This window comes from Canis lupus, chromosome 5 (assembly GCF_011100685.1).
Source record: "Canis lupus familiaris isolate Mischka breed German Shepherd chromosome 5, alternate assembly UU_Cfam_GSD_1.0, whole genome shotgun sequence".
Taxonomy (NCBI): domain Eukaryota; kingdom Metazoa; phylum Chordata; class Mammalia; order Carnivora; family Canidae; genus Canis; species Canis lupus.
Window position 1 is genome coordinate 77,539,993 of NC_049226.1, and position 24,317 is coordinate 77,564,309.

General features: G+C 37.7%; 1 protein-coding gene across 6 annotated transcripts in view; it reads right to left on the minus strand.

Moving 5' to 3' along the window:
- Positions 1 to 24,317, minus strand: part of HYDIN (HYDIN axonemal central pair apparatus protein) — a 389,826-nt gene that overhangs the window by 223,617 nt on the left and 141,892 nt on the right. For 5 of the 6 annotated variants that reach the window (XM_038538390.1, XM_038538392.1, XM_038538391.1 and 2 more), the window contains 3 exons: positions 20,631 to 20,730; positions 6,243 to 6,361; positions 1,027 to 1,250 (listed from right to left, as the gene is read on the minus strand). In XM_038538390.1, coding sequence (XP_038394318.1) covers positions 1,027 to 1,250; positions 6,243 to 6,361; positions 20,631 to 20,730 — 443 coding nt within the window. The remainder of the gene's footprint in view (positions 1 to 1,026; positions 1,251 to 6,242; positions 6,362 to 20,630; positions 20,731 to 24,317) is intronic. The other variant, XM_038538394.1, reaches the window with a different exon arrangement.

The window sequence follows — 24,317 nt, forward strand, 5'->3', positions numbered from 1 at the left end:
TTTAAAAGTCGTATCTCTGAGTGCAGTCCAATTCTTAAGCACTGGATATTAGAATTTCAATATATAAATTTGGGAGGACGCAATTCACTCCGTAATAGGGACACTTAGGTAGAATTGAAAGAAGTGGTAATAACCTTTAAGCTTATCTTGAGATTCTGAATCTGATGAGACCAACACATTTTCCTAGGATTCTTCAAGACACATATGTCTGTCTCTTTTCTATGTTACCTCCAGACCCCAAGGGAGACCTTAGCTGTAGATGGAAGGAGGTCCTGCTAGCAGTAATCATAATAAGAGAGACTGCCATGGTAATTAACAACCTGTTGCTGTGAAAATCCAAATAGGATCTGCAATGTGTTCTGAAGACATGATCTTTCTAAGCACCAGGTGCCAAAGTTGTAGATCTGCCCAATGGGTTGGTCATAGAGAACTTTTTAAAACCTGAGGACAAACTCTGCTATTAATGATTTTCAATTACCACAAACAGCTGGAGAGGCTATCAAAAGACTTCTAGCACAAAAGCTGCAAATGTCTAGCCTTGGATGACTGATGCTATAAGTAGGCTTTTTTCTTACAATACCTGGAAGTATTATAGGTGAGAGCATTTTAAATTTCCTTAAAATAAAAATGAAAGATTAAAGTTTTGAGAAATTGGGATAATAGCTAAAGCCTAGACCAGAAAGTGATTTTATCCAGGTGTTACTGTAATGATTTATTTTCCCTAAATATCCTAAAACAGAGAGTATAACTAGGAACTAGCTTAATTTTTAAGTCCTTATTTTATGAAGCTATAGCTTGTAGAAAAACTAGATCCCTAAATAGCATTTGTATCCATGTTACAATAATAAGCTACATGTGCTCAGTAGGTAAACAATGGTAGAAATTAAAATACTCCATTATTTTTGACATGTTCCTACCAACAAAGACAGTTGAGGACATCCAAGACATGATCTGGCCTTAAAGTTTAAGAAGGCAGTAGATCAAAGCTTCAGTTAGCTTCCACATTACTTATAGATAATATCTTACCTAATGATCAATTTCACAGGCTCAGGGGACCCATTGACATTGACCAGGAACTCTTCTTCAAAATGTCCCAAAATGGCAGAACTGAAAGAGATCTGGACCGCCTGGACTCCATTTGGTTCGATGATGCCTTCCTTGGGGCTGAAAACAAAGCAGGCCCCCAAAGCCGAAGTTGGAGGGATCACGTTGAAGAGGGCATCAATGCTGCCTTTGTTGGATAGCATTGCCTATATCAATAAAAAGCCAAGAATGCAAAGATAGAGCATGGACATCTGATTTGTTTGTTTTTTTTTTTTTTAAGATTTTATTTATTTATTCATGAGAGACATAGAGAGGCAGAGACACAGGCAGAGGGAGAAGCAGGATCCATGCAGGGAGCCCGATGTGGGACTTGATCCCAAGACCCCAGGGTCACGCCCTGAGCCAAAGGCAGATGCTCAACCACTGAGCCACTCGGGTGTCCCTGATTTGTTTTCATATAAGCATGTGGCTATACTGTTTAATACCAGCACATAGACAGCTGCAGGAATCAAAGCCAGAGAGAAACTCCAGGGGAGAAATGAACAGTCTTCTGCCTTGAAGGTCTGAAGATAAGAATCCCAATGCAGAAATAATTCTGTGTTTTTAGTATCCTCTTTGGAACAAAGTTGTCACGTGTATTATAGTCATGTTATAAATACTGATTGTAATTACATCCACTGAAAAAAGAGCCTTAAAATGCCTTTTTCTAATACTCTTTAGGGTAACTGAGGGAAGGGAGGTATTTATCTTATATGTACAAGAAGGTCGAGAACAAGTGGCATACTGTAAAATAAGAAATCAGAACAGAGGAGCGATGCTACCTAAGCCAATGTTTTTAGTTTAGCCTGGAGAATGTGAACGAGATACCGCTGTGGATTCCAGATGACAAGGATTCTCTTTGTTGTGCTACAAGATTTCATTCTATTGGGATACTTTCATCTCAAACTCTATTGCGTGGATATAATTATTTGGGGCTGCTTATGTAAGCAACTGTTTTACCACAGGAAAGTTTTATTTCTGTATGCTATAGGTCCATATTTGCTTGCACATTAGGTATGTGTATGTAAAAAATTCAGGCCTGGCATTCAGAGTTCTCCACTCCTGGCTCAGTCCATCCCTCCCACCGCCTGCAGTGCCTAAGGTGCTTCTGCCTCTGCTATAACCATGCAACACTGTTCCGCGGCTTCTAAGACAGTTCCTTGCCAATGCTTACACCTGAACAGGTGAACAGCATGTTTTTCTATTTACAGACGCTCTTCAACCTACTCTCAAAGCACTGGAGGAAAAAGAGCCTAGGAGATCATGAAGGAATGTACAGAAAGGTATGTGGGGACATGTCAACACCTAGGGAGGTTACTTCTTACATATCAGAAGCCAAGGGAGGAGAAATTTCCAGAAGGGATTGAATGTAGTCAGAACCAAAGGGGAATAAACTTTGGGAAAATGTTACAGATTTTTTAAAAAAGATTTTATTTATTTATTCACGAGAGACACACAGAGAGAGGCACAGACACAGGCAGAGGGAGAAGCAGGCTCCATGCAGGAAGCCCGACGTGGGACTCGTTCCCAGGTCTCCAGGATCACGCCCTGGGCTGAAGGTGGTGCTAAACCGCTGAGCCACCTGGGCTGCCCAAAATGTTACAGATTGATTGATTGATTGATTGATATATTTTTTTTAATTTTGTGGGACCTTTTATTTGCCATGTGAATACTTTTTCTCATACCATATTTATTCTTAGGGTTTGTTGTTGTTTTTCTTTTTGGAGTTCAATTTGCGAACATATAGCATAACACCCAGTGTTCATCCCACCAAGTGCCCCCCCCCCGTGCCCATCACCCAGTCACCCCAACCCCCCACCCACCTCCCCCAGATTTTTGATTTTTGACTAAGGTCTTCCTGCCCTTAAGAAGAAAGTAACTCTAATGGAGTGTGACTGCAGAATCCAGAGTCCAAATGTTTAGGGAGTGAGTGAGTATGGAGGATACAGTGGTTGACTATTCGAGATTCCTGTTTTGAGAAGATTAAGGGGTGTGGAGCGAGAGTGGGGGCAGCAAAGCCATGGGAGGTGTGGCAGAGGAGCCCCAGGATAGTGATATTAAATGAGATAATACATACCCAGTGCCTGGTCCACATGATTGTTGTAGTAAGATAAGAGGGCTAGGTAACCAAGAGAATGGGGTCTGGGTGGATGTGGGGTGGCCATCGGCTCTGGTTGCCTCCCGAGAAGCAAAGAAGAAGGAATCAAGAGTATGTATAGAATAGAGTCAGAGACCTTTGCAGAGAAAACCACCACTTCTTCCAAGGGAAGATGGATGATGCGCCAAAAGAGATACATAACTAACTGCTGCTTGATATATTATTCATCTTTTTACATCCATTTCACATATCCCTCACTCTGTTTTAAATTCCCTGGTCATAGAATTCATGCTTCACTTTTTGATCCTTTTAAAGAGACCATGCAGAAAGTGATTATGGCCAGGGACTCAGAAGCCAAATTGCCTGGGCTCAAATCCCAGCTTTACCATGGATTTCTTGGTTGTGTGACCTTGGGAAACCTGCATTGTTTCTCTATGCCCCAGTTACTCCTTAGGGAGATGCATGGGTTGTCTTTTTACTTTCTGGTTAAGAGCAATATTTTACCCAGATTTTGTATAAGGCACTGGCTCCTCCATGTTCAAGAACATGCATGTCATTCCTCTCCCCCTGGCAAAGGGGCATCTTCATGTGAAGGCACAATCCAGAAAGTCATTTGGGATGAAATTCTGAGACCTTTTTATTACCTTACCCTTGCAGTCCAATTCCTTGGGGAGGAGAAAATTTATACTAGAGCTGTCACCTTGTTTTCCTTCTAATTATATTGGGGAACCGTGTACACTCTTGGGGCTGTGGTTTACTTTTATGTATTTGCTAAGCTCAGCAATGACTACGGGCAATAACTAGTTATTCAAATTTGTCTCAAGTAGGTAACATAATAAATTGAAAGAGAGATGCAATGAGGCATCAGCACTAAATACGCAGAGAGTGCAAAATATTCCCATAAGAAGCACCTTACCATGTCCATGTCCTTCTCTGCCAATGCACAGCCCTCAGAACTGCCCAATCTGATGCAGCACCTCATATAACACTTATTTAGCTGGCTATGGTTTGCTTTATTGTTCAAATCTAGGAGGGTGGGAAGTAGTGGCCTCAAATATACTTCGGTTAAATTTGTAAGAAATTATTACTACACTCCGGGAAAACCTATCCATTTTGCATCAGAACTAAAGGGTTTTTTTTTTTTTTTTTTTTTTTTTGGTGTGGCATCCACTAGGAACAGTATGTAAGATGTAAGGGAAATGCACATTGGATAAATTATGGACAGAATGTCAATTTCATTAGAAGCATTGCACATTTTTTTCCTCCCAGGGTGACCCTTTTTTCAAAATGCAAAAGCCAATACAGCATCGTAGGCATGCCATTGTTCACTTCATCATAGTCATGTGACTGATTTCTTCATTTAAGAAATGCTCTTATGTATATTCCGTCTCACTATGACAGTAACATTTCTATTTACTTTTCACATCATCCTGCTTAGGCCACAGTTACTTTAGTGAATGTGGGGATAAAAAACACAATAGAAAGCTCTGGGTAGCAACCAGGCATTTGCCTCCCATGCCAAGGTTAGGTGGACTGAGGGTTGAGTTGGCTGTAGGCTGGATTTGCTCATGATGAAAGCGCCGGGATTGAAAGGGCAGCAAAAGCCCTTCTCTTCCCAGGATACAAGGCCCTAGTAACCCACCACTTACTAATATTTACTAACTGAATGACCTAGCCAAGTTACTTAACACACGAGGCAGAGTCAGGTTTGCTCTTCACTGAACCCACTCCCTCTTCCTCCCATGTGTTTCCCAGCTACTATTGTAGCTACGGACAGCTGATGGGAGGTGAATGAAAGTGACGAGTGCCACCTATAGGCCCAACTCCTACAGGAGATCTTCCAAGGGCATCTCTCCCTGCTCTTTCCCCTTCCTCCCGTGTGACACATGTGAGGCTGCAATCTTGCAGGCATATGTTAAGGGTGGCAGAGCTATGAGCTGGAAGGAGCCGGGGTCCTGATGCTCTGCTGGCAGAGAGCCATGTGCTGATAGACCTCATGTAAGCAACAAAATAGACTGGTCATGTCTGAGAGAGTATAGATCTTTGTATTTGTTACAGTATCTAGCATTACTTTAACTAGTAAAACTTCTCTAAGCCCCTGCTTCCTTGGCTATAATACGAGAATAGTCATTACACCTACTTTCTAGGGTTTAGAGAGGCCCAAACAAATGAATGTAAAAGTACTGGTACTGTGCTCAACATACATGAAGGGCAATGTTGTTCATGGTATTTACCACTCTCTGCCACTTATTTTTCATTTGTAGAATAGGTACAATAAAACCTACCTTTCACAGTTTTGCAAGGATTGGAAACTAAACACACATACATAAACATGTAAACACAAGAAAGCCTGGAACCTGACCCCTATTTGTCACTCATTAAATAACTTATTTTATTATTATCTTTAGACAAACACAAACATTTAAAGTTTATGAATCTTTGTAAAATAAAGTTTTGATGGTTACAATTTGACATAACATAAAAAAAAAGTAGATACAAAGTTAGTGGCAAGGTGACAATGAAGTAACTTTGATACTGAAGAACCCATGAGTACATCTTGTGAAAGGATCATTTTCTATCTAATTGGAAAGACAAAGCAGGGAAGTTTCAATCAGAAAGTTCCAGAAAGTACAATGACTGGTTTTAAGTCATGGGTTGGAGACTAGTGCATTCAGAGAAAACTCTGAAGTGTGAATAGAGCTATCCCCATTGGGACATTCCAGAAAATGTGAAAGTTTCTCTGTCCTCTGGTCTATAGGATTTGTTATCAGAAAACAAGCATTAAACAGATGGAGAGAAAATTATGATTTTCCTCTTTGCAAGATACAAGAGGATGAAGATAAAACCAATTACAGTATGGCTTCGTTGCCTCCAGGAAATTTAGAGGAGAAACCTTCAACAAGGCTAGGAAGACAAGGAAGAGCCAGATCATTCCAGAGTCTGAGTAATGGCAAATGGATGTGACTGCACACATTTTCTATCAATAAACACATACACAAAATAAAATAAACCAAGAAAGGTAAGTATTATTTGAGTCTCAGTGAACAATTCTAGTGCTTACCTCATAACAATGTATAGATCCAACAAAGACTTTTCCAATGTCCAGCAGTTCAAAGTTGAAGTGGATCTTTGGTCCCATTCCTTCCCCTCTGATTCGGAGAGGCAGACGGATCTCTCGGCCTATAAAAACAATTTAGACTTTATTACCTTGAAAGATGCTTCATTACCCCAAATTATGCACAATGTGTTGCCAATGTAAGCAATCAACAGTACTGCACCATCTCCCTGCAATAGACCCAGGGAACTGCAATTTAAACAACGCTGAAGATTTAGCTTATCTAAAAAAAAAAAAAAAAAAAAGATTTAGCTTATCTTTGGGAAACAGGAATACTGGTAGTTTCTTATCTTTAGAGAGCAGGTTATCTTCCAATTAGGCAGATATTTTATCAGGAAAAAAAGACAAAAAAATTAACCTAGTCTTAGTGGTATTCTTCAGTTTCTTATTAAAAAAAAAAAACTAATTTCTCTAAATTAGAGACATGTGACCACTAATTGATGCTTCTTATGAGAATCACCATGGGGCTCCAAAGGACATTGTTCTCACGGATTTTCAGTAGATTTAGGAAGATCAGGGTATTAAGGGATATGGGTCTAGGAGTCTTACCCCTACTTTGTAGACTTTCTTTCAGTAGAGGTAATGGGATCCATTAAACAATATCTGTAGTTGCACATCCACAGTGGGCCCAGGGTGAAGAGAGAACACAATCTCTATAGTATTAACTGATTTTTTTCCTTTTTAAAAATGGGTATATCTTCATTTGATAATACATGACCATTATAAAAATATTATAAAGTGGAAACTCTCACATAATTCCACTACCCAAAAATCACTATTAGTTTTTTAGTGTTTATCCTTCCATACTTAATATTTAAATAATAAAATATTACATGAAATCATATTAAAATAGTAAATACTATATTAAGTTTAACATGAGAGCATATGCTATATACTATTTAGTAAACTGCTTTTTTTCACTTAACAATATACTTGCAACATTTTTACAAACCATCACTTGAAGATTAGGTATTTATTTTTAATTTTTTACAGATTTTATTTATTTAAGAGAGACAGAGCATGAGCATGAGCATAGGGGGCGGAGGCAGAATGAGAGGGAGAAGCAGGTTTCCCGCTGAGCAGGGAGACCAATGTGTGGCTCAATCCCAGGACCCTGAGATCATGACCTGATCCAAAGGCAGATAGATGCTTAATCCACTGAGCCACCCAGGCACCTTGAGGTAAGTAAGCCTTTTTAACCAGTGACTCTTGTTGGATATTTAAACGGCTTCCAATTTTTCTTTTATTTTAAAATATTTTATTCATTTGTTTGAGAGCAAGAAAGTGAGCAGAGAGGAGGGGCAGAGGGAGAAGGGCTTCCAACTTCTCACTCAATAAATTATAATGTAATTAATATCCTTGAATGATTTATGAACAATTTTCTTATATTTTCTTTAAGCACTTTGAAGATTTTCTATTGTTTCTTGTCTTCCACTGCTTCTATTGAGAAGTCAGCTTCTTGTCTTATTGCTCATTTGAGGTAATGTCTTTTCCTCTGACTACATTAAGATTTTCTTTTTGGTTTTGGTTTTCAGTAGTTTTACTATGATGTTCCCAGGGGTGGTTTGCATGTATCCTTCCTGGGGTTCATAATGGTTCTTGAATCTGTAGATGAATGCCATTCTTCAGGTTTTGGAAAGTTTCCAGTCATTATGTCTTAAATATTGCCTATGCTCCATTTTCTCACTTATTTCCATCCAGATAGATAAACTTTTGCTACATCTTATTTGACTCTGATGCTCTTTTCTCTACTTTGTCTCTGTATGCTTCATTATGGGCATTTTCTTTAGATTTATTTAATTTTCAGTTTATGAAATTTATCTCTAGCTGTACCTAACTATTTAATTCTACTGAGTTCTTAATTTGTCATTATAACTTTTCAGTTCCAGACTTCCCATTAGGATTTTTTATAGTTTCCAGGCCTCTGATCAATCTTTCTTTAAAAAAAAAAAAAAAAAAAAAAAAACTGAAAATTTGTTTAACATTTAAAAAAATCTGCCAAATAATTCTATTTTCTGGCTCTCTATGGAGGTTCTATTGTTTTCCTTGGTGTTCTATCAGACTGTGTTGTCTCCTCAAATGTGTGGTTATTTCTGACTGAGTGCTAGTCAGCGTGTATAAAGCCAAGAGTGGTCATTTGAGGCCCTGAGAAGACATTATCTTCCTCTAGCTTCTGGCTGGTGACTAGAGGGCATTAGGATGCCCTAACCTTTCCACTCTCAGCTAAGATTCTGTGAGAGAATTAAGCCTTGTACTAAAGTCATTTGAGTGACTATCTTCTCAATTCTCCTAAGAAGAATATATAGCTAGTAATATCCTAGATAAAAAGGAGAAGTCAATTCCTCATACACAATCATGCTTTAAAATATTAGAGATGTTCTGGAATCCCAGTGAAGAACTGTTTATTTTTTTAATTTTTATTTTTTGAAGAACTGTTTAAATTAAATTGATAACTGAAAAAGAAGCCAAAGCTGAGCTTCAGTCATTGTGAGGATTGGTGCATTTCCAGTCCTCATTTCACTGGGTCCCATCCTAAAGTCTGGAAGGCTACTAGGGCCCTTTCTCCTTGGGCATCCCATGAACTCCTATGTATCTTCCCTAATTCCATTTAATGTTTAGGCTTCTCTGTAGTGTCTACCAAAAAGGTGGTATTGCTAAGGATAAAGTGGCCCCCAAAGTCTGATTGTCTTGGTCTCCGTCTCTTGGGTGTTGGCCCTGTAACTCTTCACTGTTCTAGTAGTTCTCTTTTGCCTTCAAAAAGGCTTTGAAAATATTTTTCCTTGATCTTCTAATTATTTTTAGAGGGAGATGGAAGTGAGGGGAGAGAATATCTATCTAAATTGTCTAGCCCACCATTACTGTAAATAAAATTGCCAGAACAGAGATACACATTTGACATTTTGATAGCTATGGCCATATTGCCCTCCAGAATGGTTGTAGAAATTTGCACACAAACACCAAGCAGATTTAAAGGTTTCTATCTCTCCACACACTCTGTAACAGTGGGGATATTACCATTTTTGAGAATCTTTGACAATTGGATAGATTATCCTTAAATTTACACCATTTAAAGTTCTTTAAGCAAAAATAATATATTTACTCCATGTGTATCATTTTGAAGATTAAAAAACTTTGATGCTCTGTTAGCATTTAGTATTAGAGGAAATTGTGTTAACAATCTTCTAAAATATAAGTAAAATTTTCAGAGAACCTTATCAACTTACTCCATTATATATTTTAGAGTTCTAATCTATTAGCAATGATTTGCATTCCTTGGTCAAGAAAAACGTATTTTGACAGGGATCCAACTTTCGGAATGGCAAAGAAAGAGAACTGCAGATATATTGTGGAATAAACAGCAAGACTATTTATAACTGTCAGGCTTAAAGCTTTCCCCATCTGTTACCCTGACTGCATTCCTTAATAACAACAATAATAATAAAAGATGCATTGTAATAAAGCAATGAGCCAATGTTTCTTTGGGAATTATTAACTACTTCAAGCGAGACTGTCTTATTTGTAGCTAGCCAGGATAGAATGGGAGTACAAGTGATAACCAGCCTTGCTTTTTAAGAGTTAATCTAAATTTTAAGGTTGCATTACAAATGCTACTTTTCTGCAAGACTTACAAAGCAGGGATTTTTCTTGTCTTGGAAAAAGACAGCAAGAGGGACAAACCTAAAGGAACTAGTAAGCTCTAAGGACAGATCCCTTGTTAGAAGAGTAAAATATTTAAATGTTTTTTAAAATAGGGAAGTTTCCCATCTCTGATTACAGTGTCTTATTAGTTTCACACAAGAGGCAGAGAGATGCACTATAAACCCCCTTTCACAGCTCTTAAGTCTCTGAATGCAAGAGATCTCATTGCATTAAATTCCAAGAAATATAACTAGGGGCTTTCAAAACCTTGCCATCTATCTTAGATGTCCAGTATTATACTTGAGCTCCATTCCCATGCAGTAAGACAAGAAAAAAGAAGGGGAAAAATACAAATAGTGAGAACAAACTGCCACTATTTAAATGTTTTGGGACTGTCCACCTGGAAAATCCTAAAGAATCTATAATTTTTTTAAATTAATAAGATAGAGTAATAGTGATGGTTACCAAATCAAGATACAAAAGTCAACTGCATTTCTACATACAGCAACAATCAGAAAAATTAATTTTCAAGAAACTATTTATAATGGCAACAATATAAAGTACCTAGAAATAAATCAAACACTATATGCTTAAGATCTTCAAGGGGAAAATCATAAAACTTTACTGAAAGATATTAACAAAGATCTAAATAATGGAGAACTAGCAAATGTTCTTGAAAGGAAGACTCAATATCATAATATTGTCAATTTTCCTCCAACTGATCTATATCTATAATCTCAATGCTCTGCTAAAACACAATGCCAGCAGGCAGAATTTGGTGGAATTTGACAGGTTGATTTATAAAATTTAAATGTAAAATCAAACGGCTAATAATAAGCAAGACATTCTTCAAAAAGAATAAATTAGACTGATTTGCCTTTGATATATTAAGATCTATTATAAAGCTATTATAATTAAGATAATGTGGTACTGGGGAAGAAGGTGCAAAATGACTAAGGAAACTATAGAACTGAGAATAAATGTACACATATATATGAATTTAATTTATGACAGAGCAGGTACTGAATGTTAGTAAGGGAAGATGGGCAAGGCTATACAGAGCCAGAACAACTGGGCATCCACATGGGATCTGTAGTAGACTGAATAATGGCCCCCCAAGGATGGCCTGTGTCCTAATTCTTGTAAATATAAATATATATATAAATATCTTACATGGAAAAATATGTGGTTGAGTTAGGAATTTTGAGGTGGGGAGATCATTCTAGATTATCTTTATTACTATAGCTTAAAAACTGTCTTGAAATCAGGTAGTAGTGGCCTTCCAATTTTGTTCTTTTCCAAAGTTGTTTTGGCTGTTCTAGGCTCTTTGCATTTCCATATGAATTTTAGAATCAGCCTGTCAATTTCTACACAAAAAGCAGCTAGAATTTTTATTCAGATTGTATTGAATCTGTAGATAAACTTGAGGAAGAAGTAACATCTTAATGATACTGAATTTACCCACTTTTTAACAAGGTACAATTCTCCATTTATTTAGGCCTTTAGTTTCTCTCAGCAACATTTTGTAGTTTTCTGAATGCAGGTCTCACACATCTCTTGTCAAATACACCTCTAAGTATTTAGGATTTCTTAATGCTATTGTAAGTGATATTGCTCTTTTAAATTTCAATTTCCCATTATTCACTGTATAAAAATACAATCAATTCTCTCTATATAGATTCCATATCCTATAACCTTGCCACACACTTTTTAGCCTTCATTTAAAACAGATATTCCCTAGTACAATCTCCACAGGTTTTGCTTCAATAAAACATAGATGAAACCCAAGAAATCTACATTTTTAATGATCAGCCAGAGTGAGCCTATGCAGATTCTCTAGGGACATTACCTCATGAATGAACACTGTTAACTATGTTAACTTCCAACAACATAGCAGAGTAAGCTGACTCAATCCATCCTCCATTTCAAATACCAAAAAAAAATTCTTATTAAAAATATAACAAATATGTATTTTTAATACTTATCTGCGCTCAAAAGGAAGAAAGGAAAATACCAGGCAACAGAAATGAAAAAGGAATTTGGAGATTTGTAAAGTTCACACAGGTCTTATGGTCTAGTGGCTTCAGTTTTAACACCTTCACAAAAACAGGACATTTGGCTTTGTTCCTCTCTGGGAATAAGGAACTGAACTTAGATCCTTGCATAAATCCAGGACCTTGGAAAGGAAACAAGAAGAAAAATTCTATCTATTGGTCTAGAGAAGCAGTAATGAAAATTGTCGTCTCCCTAGTTCTCTCAATAGGGGAAAGAGGTTCCTATGAGATATCGAAATCCCAGATACAGATATGGATCTAAATTTACCCTATATGATAGGTGAAAGAATCAGAAGCTGAGAAAACAAAAGTTGTAGGATCCTGAAAAACTGCTCTGCGGGAATACTTCCATGATCCAGCACCCATGCTGTCTTAGTCTATTTGGGCTTTTGTAACAAAAATACCACAGACTGGGTGGCTTAAACAACAAACATATTTCACAGGTGGAGGAGCCCAAGATCAAGGTGGCAGCCGTGACGGGCACTGGGCCTGTTCAACAGTCTCCAGGTAGACAAAAGAGGAGTTGTCCTTGCGGAATCCTGACCAAACTACAGATCTGTGAGCAAAATAAACGGCTGCCACTAAATTTAGGGTGGTTTGTTATACAGCAAAAGATAAAAGGAACAAAATGGCTTAAATAAATTAAGGCTTTTATTTTGCTCACCTACCACGGACATTAGGAAATGAGGATTTCAGGGAGGGGAGGGTTTAGGGGCTTAGGACATGCTGCTGCTGCTGCTGCTGCTGCTGATCAGTAAGGATGAAAAGAATGAATATTGATTGAATAGCTTTCTTTTCATGTTCTAGAACCATCCAATTGTACTTATTGTAGCTTTTAAATAAGTTTTAACATATGGTAGGGCTAGTCCTCCCACATTATTCTTTTTTTTCTGGATTTTCTAAGCAATTCTAGCTCATTTATTTCCTCCATAAGAACTTTAGAATCAACCTAACTAAAAACAAAAAACTTTGATATTACCACTGGGATCACATTTTATTTACAAAGAGAACTCATCTATCTATGATGTGGATCTTCCTGACCAAAAACATCGACATACCTTTCCATTTGTTCAAGTTTTCCTAAATCTGAGTATGCATTCATAGATACTTATATATTATTCCCTGTATTCCTTATGCTTGGAATATTTGATAATTGAACATATAACTTAAAGTAAATAGTGTAGTTGATCAAGAAAATAATTTCTTATTCATAGGACTAAGAAGCCTTATATTATTATGAGGTGGCAGTCTGATGAGTTTTGAGAAAGAAAGCCTACAAATATGTAAAGCACTACTCACTTATTACTCCAAAAACCCAACAATGCTTTCAATGATTGAGGAGTTTTAGCTTTCTCTCCCCTAAGTATCCATTCTTTACTTCAATTGGGATAAAGATCAAAAGCTCTAAATTGTGCTAAAAATTCAGATACTTCTTCTGACGGACAGAATGAAAATGGACACTGCAGTTTCATTTTAATTGGGTCCTTAAAGGAAGCAGATACATCTGGCATCCTTTCCACCATGCTGCTTTTTCACATTTGACTCTGAAGCACCCACTAACGATGTTATCTAGCAATATATTTCACAGTTTAAATCAGAAAGTGTTGCTTCCTTTGAAGTTCCCATATGGTGATCCAAACCAAATGTGTGCAGTTTCCCGTTGAGTTTTTTTTAAAAAAGGTAATCTTCATGATTAGATTAGGAATTGGAAAGTCAAGAGAGATAAAAAGTCAGTTTCAAGCTACAGAGCAGACCATCAGCAAGTCTTTATAAATATCTAACATACAATTTAACTACTTCTAAGAAAATCTGAAAATTTCAATGAAGAAAAAACTTCAGTTTCAGATGAACTGAAAAGATTGGAGTGATGTTATAGTTCCTATGTTCAGATTAAAGCAGGTCACTTGCTTGCATATGGCCCTTCCGTGATTCCCCATGGCAGTCAGGAGGAAGGCCAGGGTTCTCAGTCTGGCAGTCAAGGGCAGCTCTCCCCGCACTACCTACTCCCCTGGATCCAGCTCCATCTCCTGCCTGCTCCTTTCCCCTCCCAGTCTCTCTGTCTCTGTCTCTCTGGCAATTCTTTTTCATTTCATCCTCTTGCCATGTACTTGCACAAAGTGTTCCCAGCCCCACATCTTTTTTTTTTACTTGACTAACAAATACTTCAAAAGGGTCACTTTCACTGGGGAGCCTTCCCTCAAAACCCCAGACTGAGATGTGCGCCCTGTATGCTCTTCTGTCTCACACTCATTCACTGTGTAGCACTGCAGTTAATTGTTGAAGATGTTTAAATTTCACGTGTGTCAAGAGGCCTCCTTCAAGACCAGTGATGCTGGCCTTCCCTACTACTCCCTGTCTCTGAGCTTATATTCACAGGGTGGAACACTATACAACAATGAAAGTGAAATGCAACCAAGGCTGCAAGCAAAACATGGATGAGACATGCAGATTGATTCCAATTATGTATGTTTCAAAAATAGGCAGTACCAAATTCCTTTGTTCATGTTGCACACACACTGGGGTAAAAACTAAAGATAGAAGCAATGAAAGATGACCACTAAGGACAAAATGGTGATTTTCTCATGGGGAGGTTGGGGTGAATGGAGTGTGACTGTGAAGGGACACACAGGGGGCTTTCTCATGACCTGTGTCAGGTCATGTAACACATTCACAGTAACATATTCATAGGTTCTGGGGATTAGGGCATGGACATCCTTGGGAGGCTGTTACTCTGCCCACCACAGTATATTTTATGCACATTTGTGGATCTATGTCCTATTTCTTAGTGACAAAAGGTTAAAAATTAAAACTACAGTATGTAAATACAAAGGATTCCTATAAGACCATGAAAAAGAGTAATACTTTTTATTTAGTATTAATGGAATAATCTGCAAGAGATATTTAAAAAGCAGTGTTAAGGGGTGCATAGGTGGCTCAGTTGATTGAGGGTCTGCCTTCGGCTCAGGTCATGATCCCAGGTTGGGCTTCCTACTCAGTGGGAAGTTTGCTTCTCCCTCTCCCTCTGCCCTTCCCCCTTGCTCCTTCTCTCCCTTTCTCTTTCTCTCTCTCACTCAAATAAATAAACAAAATCTTCAAAAAAAATAAAAATAAAAGGCAGTGTCAGAACCACTGTGTAAAGTATGCTATCATTTATGTAAAGAGGCATGAGGAGGAAGCATAGCCAAACAAAGCAAAACAAAACAAGGGAAGGGGCTTTTTCTAACTGCCTAAGAAGTATTTCTTAGTGACCTAAAGCCAGGAGGTTTTACCAACTCTTTGAAAATAATACCAAGGAATCATCAAGAGCTCTTGAAAAGACACAGAATTACATGGAATTTACAAGGAAGATAATATGGAATTACAATGTAAACAAAACCCTTCTCTGGCAATCATGTCTTTTAATAAACCACTAACAAAATAAAGAAGAATGTCATCCAGATGGAAAATTATACTATTCAGTTTATCCAGGATGTGAATTCTGTGGCAGAATTCAGAACTGCAAACAAAACAATAGATGAATACAACTAGTTATGTAATGTTTGGGAACCTCCTGGAGAGCAGCCAACCCCCTGGAACATGGCCAAGCACGACATCCCAGGGGAGTTATAGATGGGAGGGAGGTCCCACCACCTGTGGCACCCCTGCCACTGGAGCATTTCCAGCCTGTGTCTGAACACTGCCGTACCAGCATTTCCTCCAGACCCGTTAAGAAGTCTCAGGCAAATGATGCTGGTGGGAAGTGTGGAACGAGATTTATGTCAATCCTGAAACTCCTAGTCCATTCTACACTTGTTCTGGAGCCATTTTGAGAATCCTACATTCACAGGCAAAGGGGAGACCAGATCAAACTAGGATTCATTCACTCATCCATTCATTGTTTTCATTTAGTTGCTCATCCATTTAATCAATGTTTACGAGTGGCTTTATCTTCCCAGTGTGATCACAGCATAAGACATAGAGTGTAATTTCAATATATAGATTTTTTTAAACCAGCCAAACTATACTATTTTGCTTAGACATGACTACATAGGCAGTAGACTTATACATGAAATAAACAAATAAAAATAACTATCACAAAAGTCAAAGTGATTGTTACTTCCACGGAAGATGAAGGAAACATCATCAGGAAGGGACACACATATCTAGGGGAGGAAGATGTCTGGTTTTTTTTTTTTCCCTAAATATCTTGTTTTTTTTTTTTTTAATTTTTATTTATTTATGATAGTCACAGAGAGAGAGAGAGCGGCAGAGACACAAGCAGAGGGAGAAGCAGGCTCCATGCACCGGGAGCCCGATGTGGGATTCGATCCCGGGTCTCCAGGATCGCGCCCTGGGCCAAAGGCAGGCGCCAAACCGCTGAGCCACCCAGGGATCCCAATATCTTGTTATTGATAGTTTAATTCTATCAATGTTAGAGAATATGTTTATGATTTCAGTCTTTTTAGGTTTTTTTTTCTTTTTAGTTTTATTGAGACTCCTAATATAACCTGTATGCATATGATTTGCTTTGGTGAGTGTTCCACATTCACCTGAAAAGAATATGTATTCTGAAACATTGGGTGAATTTGTTCTGTAATAACAGGTTATGTGATTAATACAACTGTTGTTCACATCTGTGTCTTCATGGATCTTTTGTGTCTTTCAGGTTTTAAGTGTTGTTAAAATCTATTATGATTGTGCAATTATCTGTTTTTTAATTGTATCAATTTTGCTTCATGTTTTGAAGGCCTGTTACTAGGTTATGTCATGTCCTCCCTAATAAATTGACCACTTTATTCTTAAAAAAAAAAAAGCAGCCCATTCTTCTGCACTGTTCTTAGACTGCTTGACCCCTTGATACACAGAGAAAAGTGACTATGTAGATATGGACTAAAAACATGCTAGGTAGAGCAGAATAGTGGGATTTCTGCACTTGAAGCTACTAGCACTCTTACTATTCTCTCTCTCACCACTTAATATTTTATTATTAAAATAACCATCACACCTGTAAATCCAGGGAGACCTACACATTACAGAGCAGAGATAAGCAGCACTAACTACTCTGAAAATTAAAGCCATTTTCTTATCCTTATATACAAAGAACAACCATGGATCAGAAGGCATTGGAAGGATCCCTATGACTGCATACTTGCTACCTTGGAATTTTCTAACAAATAAATATTTCTCCTGGCATCCTTATTTAATATCATTGAATGGCATTTAATGTCATTTATTACTCATGTTTGATTAAAATCTGGTTCTTTGAGAACAGATGATCAGCCCTGTAGGTCTAACATCAGACTGTTAAGATTTTCAGAATAAGAAAATGAAGAGTAATGGAGGATAGTACATTTAAAAATTATATATTTTCCAAGAACTAAAGTAATACATGAGTAATCAGACTCAAATGGTCCACAGAAAGCTGAGGAGGATGAACTAGAAAACTCACTCCTGGACATTGCTTCATGATATTTCAGACCTCAAGTACAAAAAGAAAACTCTAGAAAATATTGAGAGAGAAACAAAACAACAGGCCACCCATCAAGAAATGCAAAATAGTTGACTTCAGACTGCTGGGCTTTTACCATACAGTTGGCACAATGTCTTCAACATTTCTGAGAGATGACTTTGAACCTAGTAATGTCAGCTAAACCATCAGGTGAGTATGAGAGCAGAATAAGACATTATCAGGCATTCAAGGATCAAAGTTCCCCTTCCATAGGCCCTTCCTGAGGAAGCTACTTGAGCAAAGTAAGAGTAAAAAGATATAATGGAACACACATGGAAACTTAAAAAATTTCTTAGTAACAGCTGTGCAGAAGAAGGTGGCTGATCTGACTTAGAATGAGAAGCTGTGAGGCTCTAAGAAAAAGGACTTCAAGGAAAAGAAGAGCATACATTCTACAATTAGACAGGGATGAAGAAATGAAGAATTAGAAACATCCCAAAACCTGCACAAAAGACTCAACTCAGTGATGAAGTGAGCTAAAATGAGGTATAATAGAAGCGATGAACAGCGAAGAAAGGGAAACTACTTGCCACAGACCTTGGGGCCATTTTTTTAGTAGTTAGCATTCACCAGAGGAGGTCAGTACATTCAACCAACAGAGGATCAAATGTAATCCCAGAGTAAATTTGGCCCTTCAGTGTATAAAATCCATGTGGACAAAATAGAGGACTTAAATATGGTTACCAATCATTTTATTTTATTTTATTTTTATTTTATTTTTTAAAATATTTTATTTATTTATTTAGGATAGTCACAGAGAGAGAGAGAGAGAGAGAGAGGCAGAGACACAGGCAGAGGGAGAAGCAGGCTCCATGCACCGGGAGCCTGACGTGGGATTCGATCCCGGGTCTCCAGGATCGCGCCCTGGGCCAAAGGCAGGCGCCAAACCGCTGCGCCACCGAGGGATCCCGGTTACCAATCATTTTAATACAAAAGTAGGACAACTCACAGAAGGTAGGAGAAACAGGGTGGAACCGTGGTAGGCAGGTCAGGGGTCCCAATACCCTTACATGTCAAGAGATACTATACAATTAATGGAACAAAAATATAGTTTTCAGTATATTATTTAAGGCTATAAATAAAACTCATAAAATAAAATATAATAAAAATAATTGGGTTGCCAGGGGTTGAGGTAGGGAATGCCTGCAAAGCAGCATGAGGGAACTTTATGGTGTGATACAAATATTCTGTATCTTTTTTTTTTTTTTTTTTTTGGTGCCAGTTATATGACTGTTTAGGTTTGTCATAGTTCACAGAACGATACACCAAAAAATGGTGAACTTCACTGCATGTAAATTATAACTCAGTAAGGCCAGCAAGGGGACAATGAGATCATATATGAACTAAATCCTCATCCATCTTAGTGGGGGAACTTAACAGGTAATATGTGAAGCTGATAAATCAACAAAAAGCAATTGATATAGGCATAGAATTAGCAAGGAAAATTACTACCACAAAAAACAGCTAAAAGTGCTGCACGAAAGCAACATTGGAGAAAGAGACTACTAGTCAGCTTTATAATCTTACTATTTACCTGTTTTACTTATTTATTGGCACCAGCATTTAAAAAAAATATGAGACATTTTTTAAAAATAAAAAAGCTTCCAGAGTAGCACAAAGAACTTCCATACACCCTTTACCCAATAACCTCCTTTATAGCAAAGGATCCAGTCCAGGCTCACGTTACACCCAGATGTTATGTCTCTTGAGTCTCACTCAATCACACTCAAGACAAGTCTTTTCTTTTCATGAGCTTGATGTCTTTGAGGATTACAGGCTGGTAATTTTGTTTTGTTCTTCAATTTGGGTTTGCCTAATGTTCCCCCACATTTAGACCCATGTTAAGTATTTTGGCCCAAATATCATTGAAGAGATGCTCTGTTCTGATTGTGTCCTAGTGAGTAGTACATGTGGTTGACTGCCATATTACTGCTGGTATTAACTAAAATAACATCTCCCAGATTTCGTACTGTAAAGTTGGATTTCTCCCTTTTATAATTAATAAGCATTTTGAGGTAGGATATTTTGAGACCCACTAAATCTTCAGAATGCTTTTTATCTGAATTGGTCATTACTATGGTTGCCAAATAGTAAATTTTTCTTTAGTGGATTCATAGATTCCTATTTATTCAGTGGATTATAATCTATTAGCATCATTATTGTTTTTTATTCTTAACTTGTTACTAAGTGTGGTCAGTGGGAGTCCCTTTTCTGGCTTCTGTATCATTCTGACATGCCCCTGTCATTCTTTGAGCATTTCCTTAGTTTCCAACATAATAGAATGTTCCAGGCTCATCTTGTTCTCCCCCTGCCTCAGACCTGGAAAAAGTCCCTCTTAGAAGAGGTTGGGATTCAGAAACCAAGCTTTGGGTATGCGGTGTGCTCTTTGCTACTAGAGTCTTGAAGCTGACAGGACCTCTCAATGGTCACAGCTAGGAAATATGTACATGTATATACATAAACATATAACATTTACACATATATCCTATATCTGAGTATATCAACAACCATGAGTTCATAGTGATAACTCCAATTCCATTCCAATACCAAAACTCACCTTAGCCTTTCTCTCTCTCTCTCTCTCTCTCTCTCTCTATATATATATATATATATATATATATATACACACATATCTGCCTCCTCTAAGAGTGAAAAATACTGGCTTTTGTTATCCTCAATATATTTACTTTTTTGTTTAATTCCTCTATCTGTATCCAGTCTTCTGAAGCTATTAGACTGCTACTCTACCTGCTATTCTGCCACTGCCAGAATCCTCCTTGGCCTGCATTATTTTGACTAAAAGTTTGAAAAGGAAAAATTAAATAGCCAAATACTATAAAAAGAACAAAAAAGTAAAATTTTGAGAATTTGTGTCAAGTAATATTCTTACTGCTCCAAAAATCAAGAGTAAACCCAGATCCATGGTTTCCCATTCCCCTCAACCACACCACAATTGTAATGTACTTCAAAGTTCGATCTGTTCTAGAAAAAAATGAGAAGTGCACAACTTAACTCTATTATTCCTCTAGTAATATCACATACTTCCTATAGTCTAAACACACACACACACACACACACACACACACACAGGCTCCCCACTTGATGCTCTGGGCACTTGGTAACTTGAGTTTACCATACAGGGAAAGTCTTTACCTGAAATGTCACAGTAAACTGTCTGCTGGTAGAGCTTGGCTTCCAAAGGATTAAAATACACCGTAATTTCAGCTGATGAATTAGGCCAGATGTCACCTTCCTGAAAACCAGGAAAGAATCATTGAAAAATAATGTGATAAAAAGGTGCCTGAGTGTCTCAGTCAGTTAAGTATCTGACTCTTGATTTTGGCTCAGGCCATGATTTCAGGGTTGTAAGATTGAGCCCCAAGTCGGGCTCCACACTAGCGCAGAGTTCGCTTGAGATTCTCTCTCTCTCCCTCCCTCTCTGCTTCTTCCCCTGCTTGGACACACACTCTATAAACAAACAAACAAACAAACAAACAAATAAATAAATAAAATCTTTAAAAACAAAAAAATCCCAATGTGATGAAAAGAAGGCACTGCTTTTAAATGTTGCTATTATTTTACAACTTCAGGAAATTTAAAGGAAATATATTTACAACAAATAAAAGCACTATTTTACTCAACAGATAGTAAATTTATGCTATTTGCTAAGAGATGGTACAATTTGGAAATGAGCTTCAAAGATATTTTAAGTGAGTTCATGAATATAGAATTACTAAAGGATGTTTAGAACATTTTTAATATTTGAGTATTCAGTGGACATTCATTGTATGCCAACAGATGGCCAGCACTGGGCTGCAGAGATGAAGAAAGGTGTGGTCTGAGATTGCATGGAATGCACATCATAACAGGATGATAAATATGTATTTAAATATTTTATAATATGTGTGAGAGATGCGGCACCTCATATACATACAGGGTCCAGATGGGCTTACTCTTGAGGTGATAGCATGAAATACTCTATTCTGTGAAGACATAGCAATGGCCCAAGGCAAAACAATGTCCAGATCAAATATTGATTCTAATCTCTTGTGATATTTCTTGTTTTAATGCAAGCCACTCAAAAGTCATAGTAAAGAAACTGAGCTTTGAAATTATAATACAACATGCCACATATGAAAATCCCCTTGAGGTATTATTTGAAAAATATTTTTGTATTAACCATGTAACCTGGAACCTCTTCATTAATTTTTCAGGGCTATAAAAGATTAGTAGCACCTGCCTCAAAGGGTTTCCCACCTGAGGTCTGACAAAGTCATGCAGGTCACATGCTTTGCCCCATGCTTGGTACAGAGTAAGAGCTCATTAAATAACTGTTTAGTATAATTGATGCTATTTTTATGCCACCTAGAAAAAATAAGATGAAATTATTGAAAAAACTGGGGAAGAAAAAAGCATGTATTTTTCAATGATTTTTATAAGTAGACCAAGTAGGGCATAAGTGATAATCACATCCAAAGATCTACATTCCCCTGGTGGGTTTAGATACGCTTTGTTTGGGGGTGTAGAATGGACACAGATAACCATTTTATCTAAACCAACTGACTAAAGGAGCTACCTTGGATCCCAAGAAAACCTATGCTAGAAAGTCTCACCAGGACAGGAGGAAGTGGCCCTAAGGATATACTGGAAATCAGACAAGCTCAGTACTTGGGGGAAAATTCAAGCATCTTATAGTTTGGGGTGAGCCAGACCACTTTCAAAAGCATTATCCCAGCAAAAGAGTCCAAGGTCCATATGCATACAAGAAGGCAACACACTTAAGTTCTATCCCAGAAGCATTCCGGGACACCCCATCTGATGATCATCTGATGATCAGAACTGGTAGGTTGGAAAATGGTAGGAAGACAACATTCCAGAGGTGACCAGAATCTCCCCAGAGAAGGGAGTACTGATGATTGGATGTGATACAGAAGAGGATCATCTGATACAGAGGCTCCCAGAGACTGAGAAGCCCTTCTGCTTCAGACGGAATCTGAGTCCATAGGGTTCAGCCTGAGTGAATGGGACCATGGGCTCAGTGCTTTCTTATCCTGGGCTGTGATGGTTTTACTGTGCTTGCAACATCTGTTAGTAAATTGTAGCTTTTACTGAGCCCTGGAAGAAAATTCAAGGACAAATCCTATCCTAAAACCCTCTCCTGGGCTTGTCGCAGGTAATGTGCATTTAGAGGACTATGTCTATCTATAAAAACAGAAGTGTGGTCATTCGGTTTCCTCTCACAGAGGGATGTTTCAATATTAGGTCATTTGAAGGAGTTAGGAACATGTAGAAGGACAGTTATTTTTCAGTTGGTATTAAAATAAAAGTGGAGCAAAAACTCCACTTTTCTATTTCTTTGGAGCAAAAACTCAACATAGCACTTCCTAGCAAGTCGAAGAAAATAAACCTCAGAAACAGGTGATCAGCCTAAGCTGACCCCACTTTCACTTACATTGCTCTGAAACATTTCATATTACTTCTCCAACCCTCCTGAGATTAGCTTCCATGTCACTTGAGTCTCCGAAAAAAATGTTCCCTTCATTATTGCTTGGTTTTAAAGTCTCTTTCTGGAAACCAAAACATTCAGAATTTTCCCTGGCCCACTCTACCATCAATATCCTTTCTTCTAAGTCCTCTAAAAGCAGCCTCATCACACAGAAACCCTGCTGTTCTGCTTGTCTTCCACATATGACCCCTCTCCCATTACTGTCTATTCTGTTCCAAATGAGAGATTGAGTCTATAGGATATGATCTGTAAGTGACCATGTTTTGTTTGCTGAAAATAATTGTCAAGCTGGCCTTCAGTAATGCTATAATTATGTTCCTTTGTGGTCTTATTATTTTGTCTTTATCCTCAGATCCATAGCTGCATTTCACTTATCAATCAAGTGGCCTTCTAGAAGGAATCAGCTTTGAATTGAATTGAGTTCAAATTGTACTTTGAATTTGGATCAACTTTTCAGGTCTAAAGCTAACTCTCACGTTGCAGCTTTTACTCAAATGTTAAATGTCTCTGGAAATGGAACTTCATGTCTCGTTCTAGAACAAGAACAACCAACCAAGTGACCTAATGGATATAGTTCCGAGACTTTCAGTAAGATGTCTATGAACACACTGCCACTAGTTCATAACAGGTGATTGACACCATCATGAGAAAAGTATCCTTTTAAAATTATCTTCCAAAAAAAACTTACATTGATGATGACTAAAGGGACTCTTTTAAAAATCTCCCTTGAAAATCCTTAAATGAAAAATATTTTAAAAATCATCTTCCTTCCCATCTATCACCCATCTCCTTCTCTCCCTCCTTTCTTTCCTACCTCCCTCCATAGTTGCCTCCCTCCCTCCCTTCCAATTTTAGTATATGTGCTGCCAAAGCGAGCACCCTCCCTCCCTTCCAATGAAGGATTATTTGTGAATTTTGCAAAATCAGAACCCAATGCAAGAACGGAGTTACATATAGGTTTAATCACTTCGTTTATCTGGAAAGTAGTTTACAGTATGACTCAATGCTTACACTGGTCACATAAAATAGTTGCATTTTAATCTCCAGCTTAAATTTAGAAGAGTGACTTAAACATTTGCTACTCAAATATTATACTTTCTAATCATACTCCCTAATCTGATGAGACTGAATCACATCTAACACTACATCATAATATTGGCAACCATTAACCCAGAGCTCATGTTCCCAGCACTGTGTTAAGTGCTGATACACATTATCTATCTTAAACTTTACAACCTTGTGAAGTATTATCCCCACTTTAAAGATGAGACAACCAAGGCAAACAGAAGTTAAGTATCTCACCCAAGACCACACCAACTGTTAAGTGGCAGAGC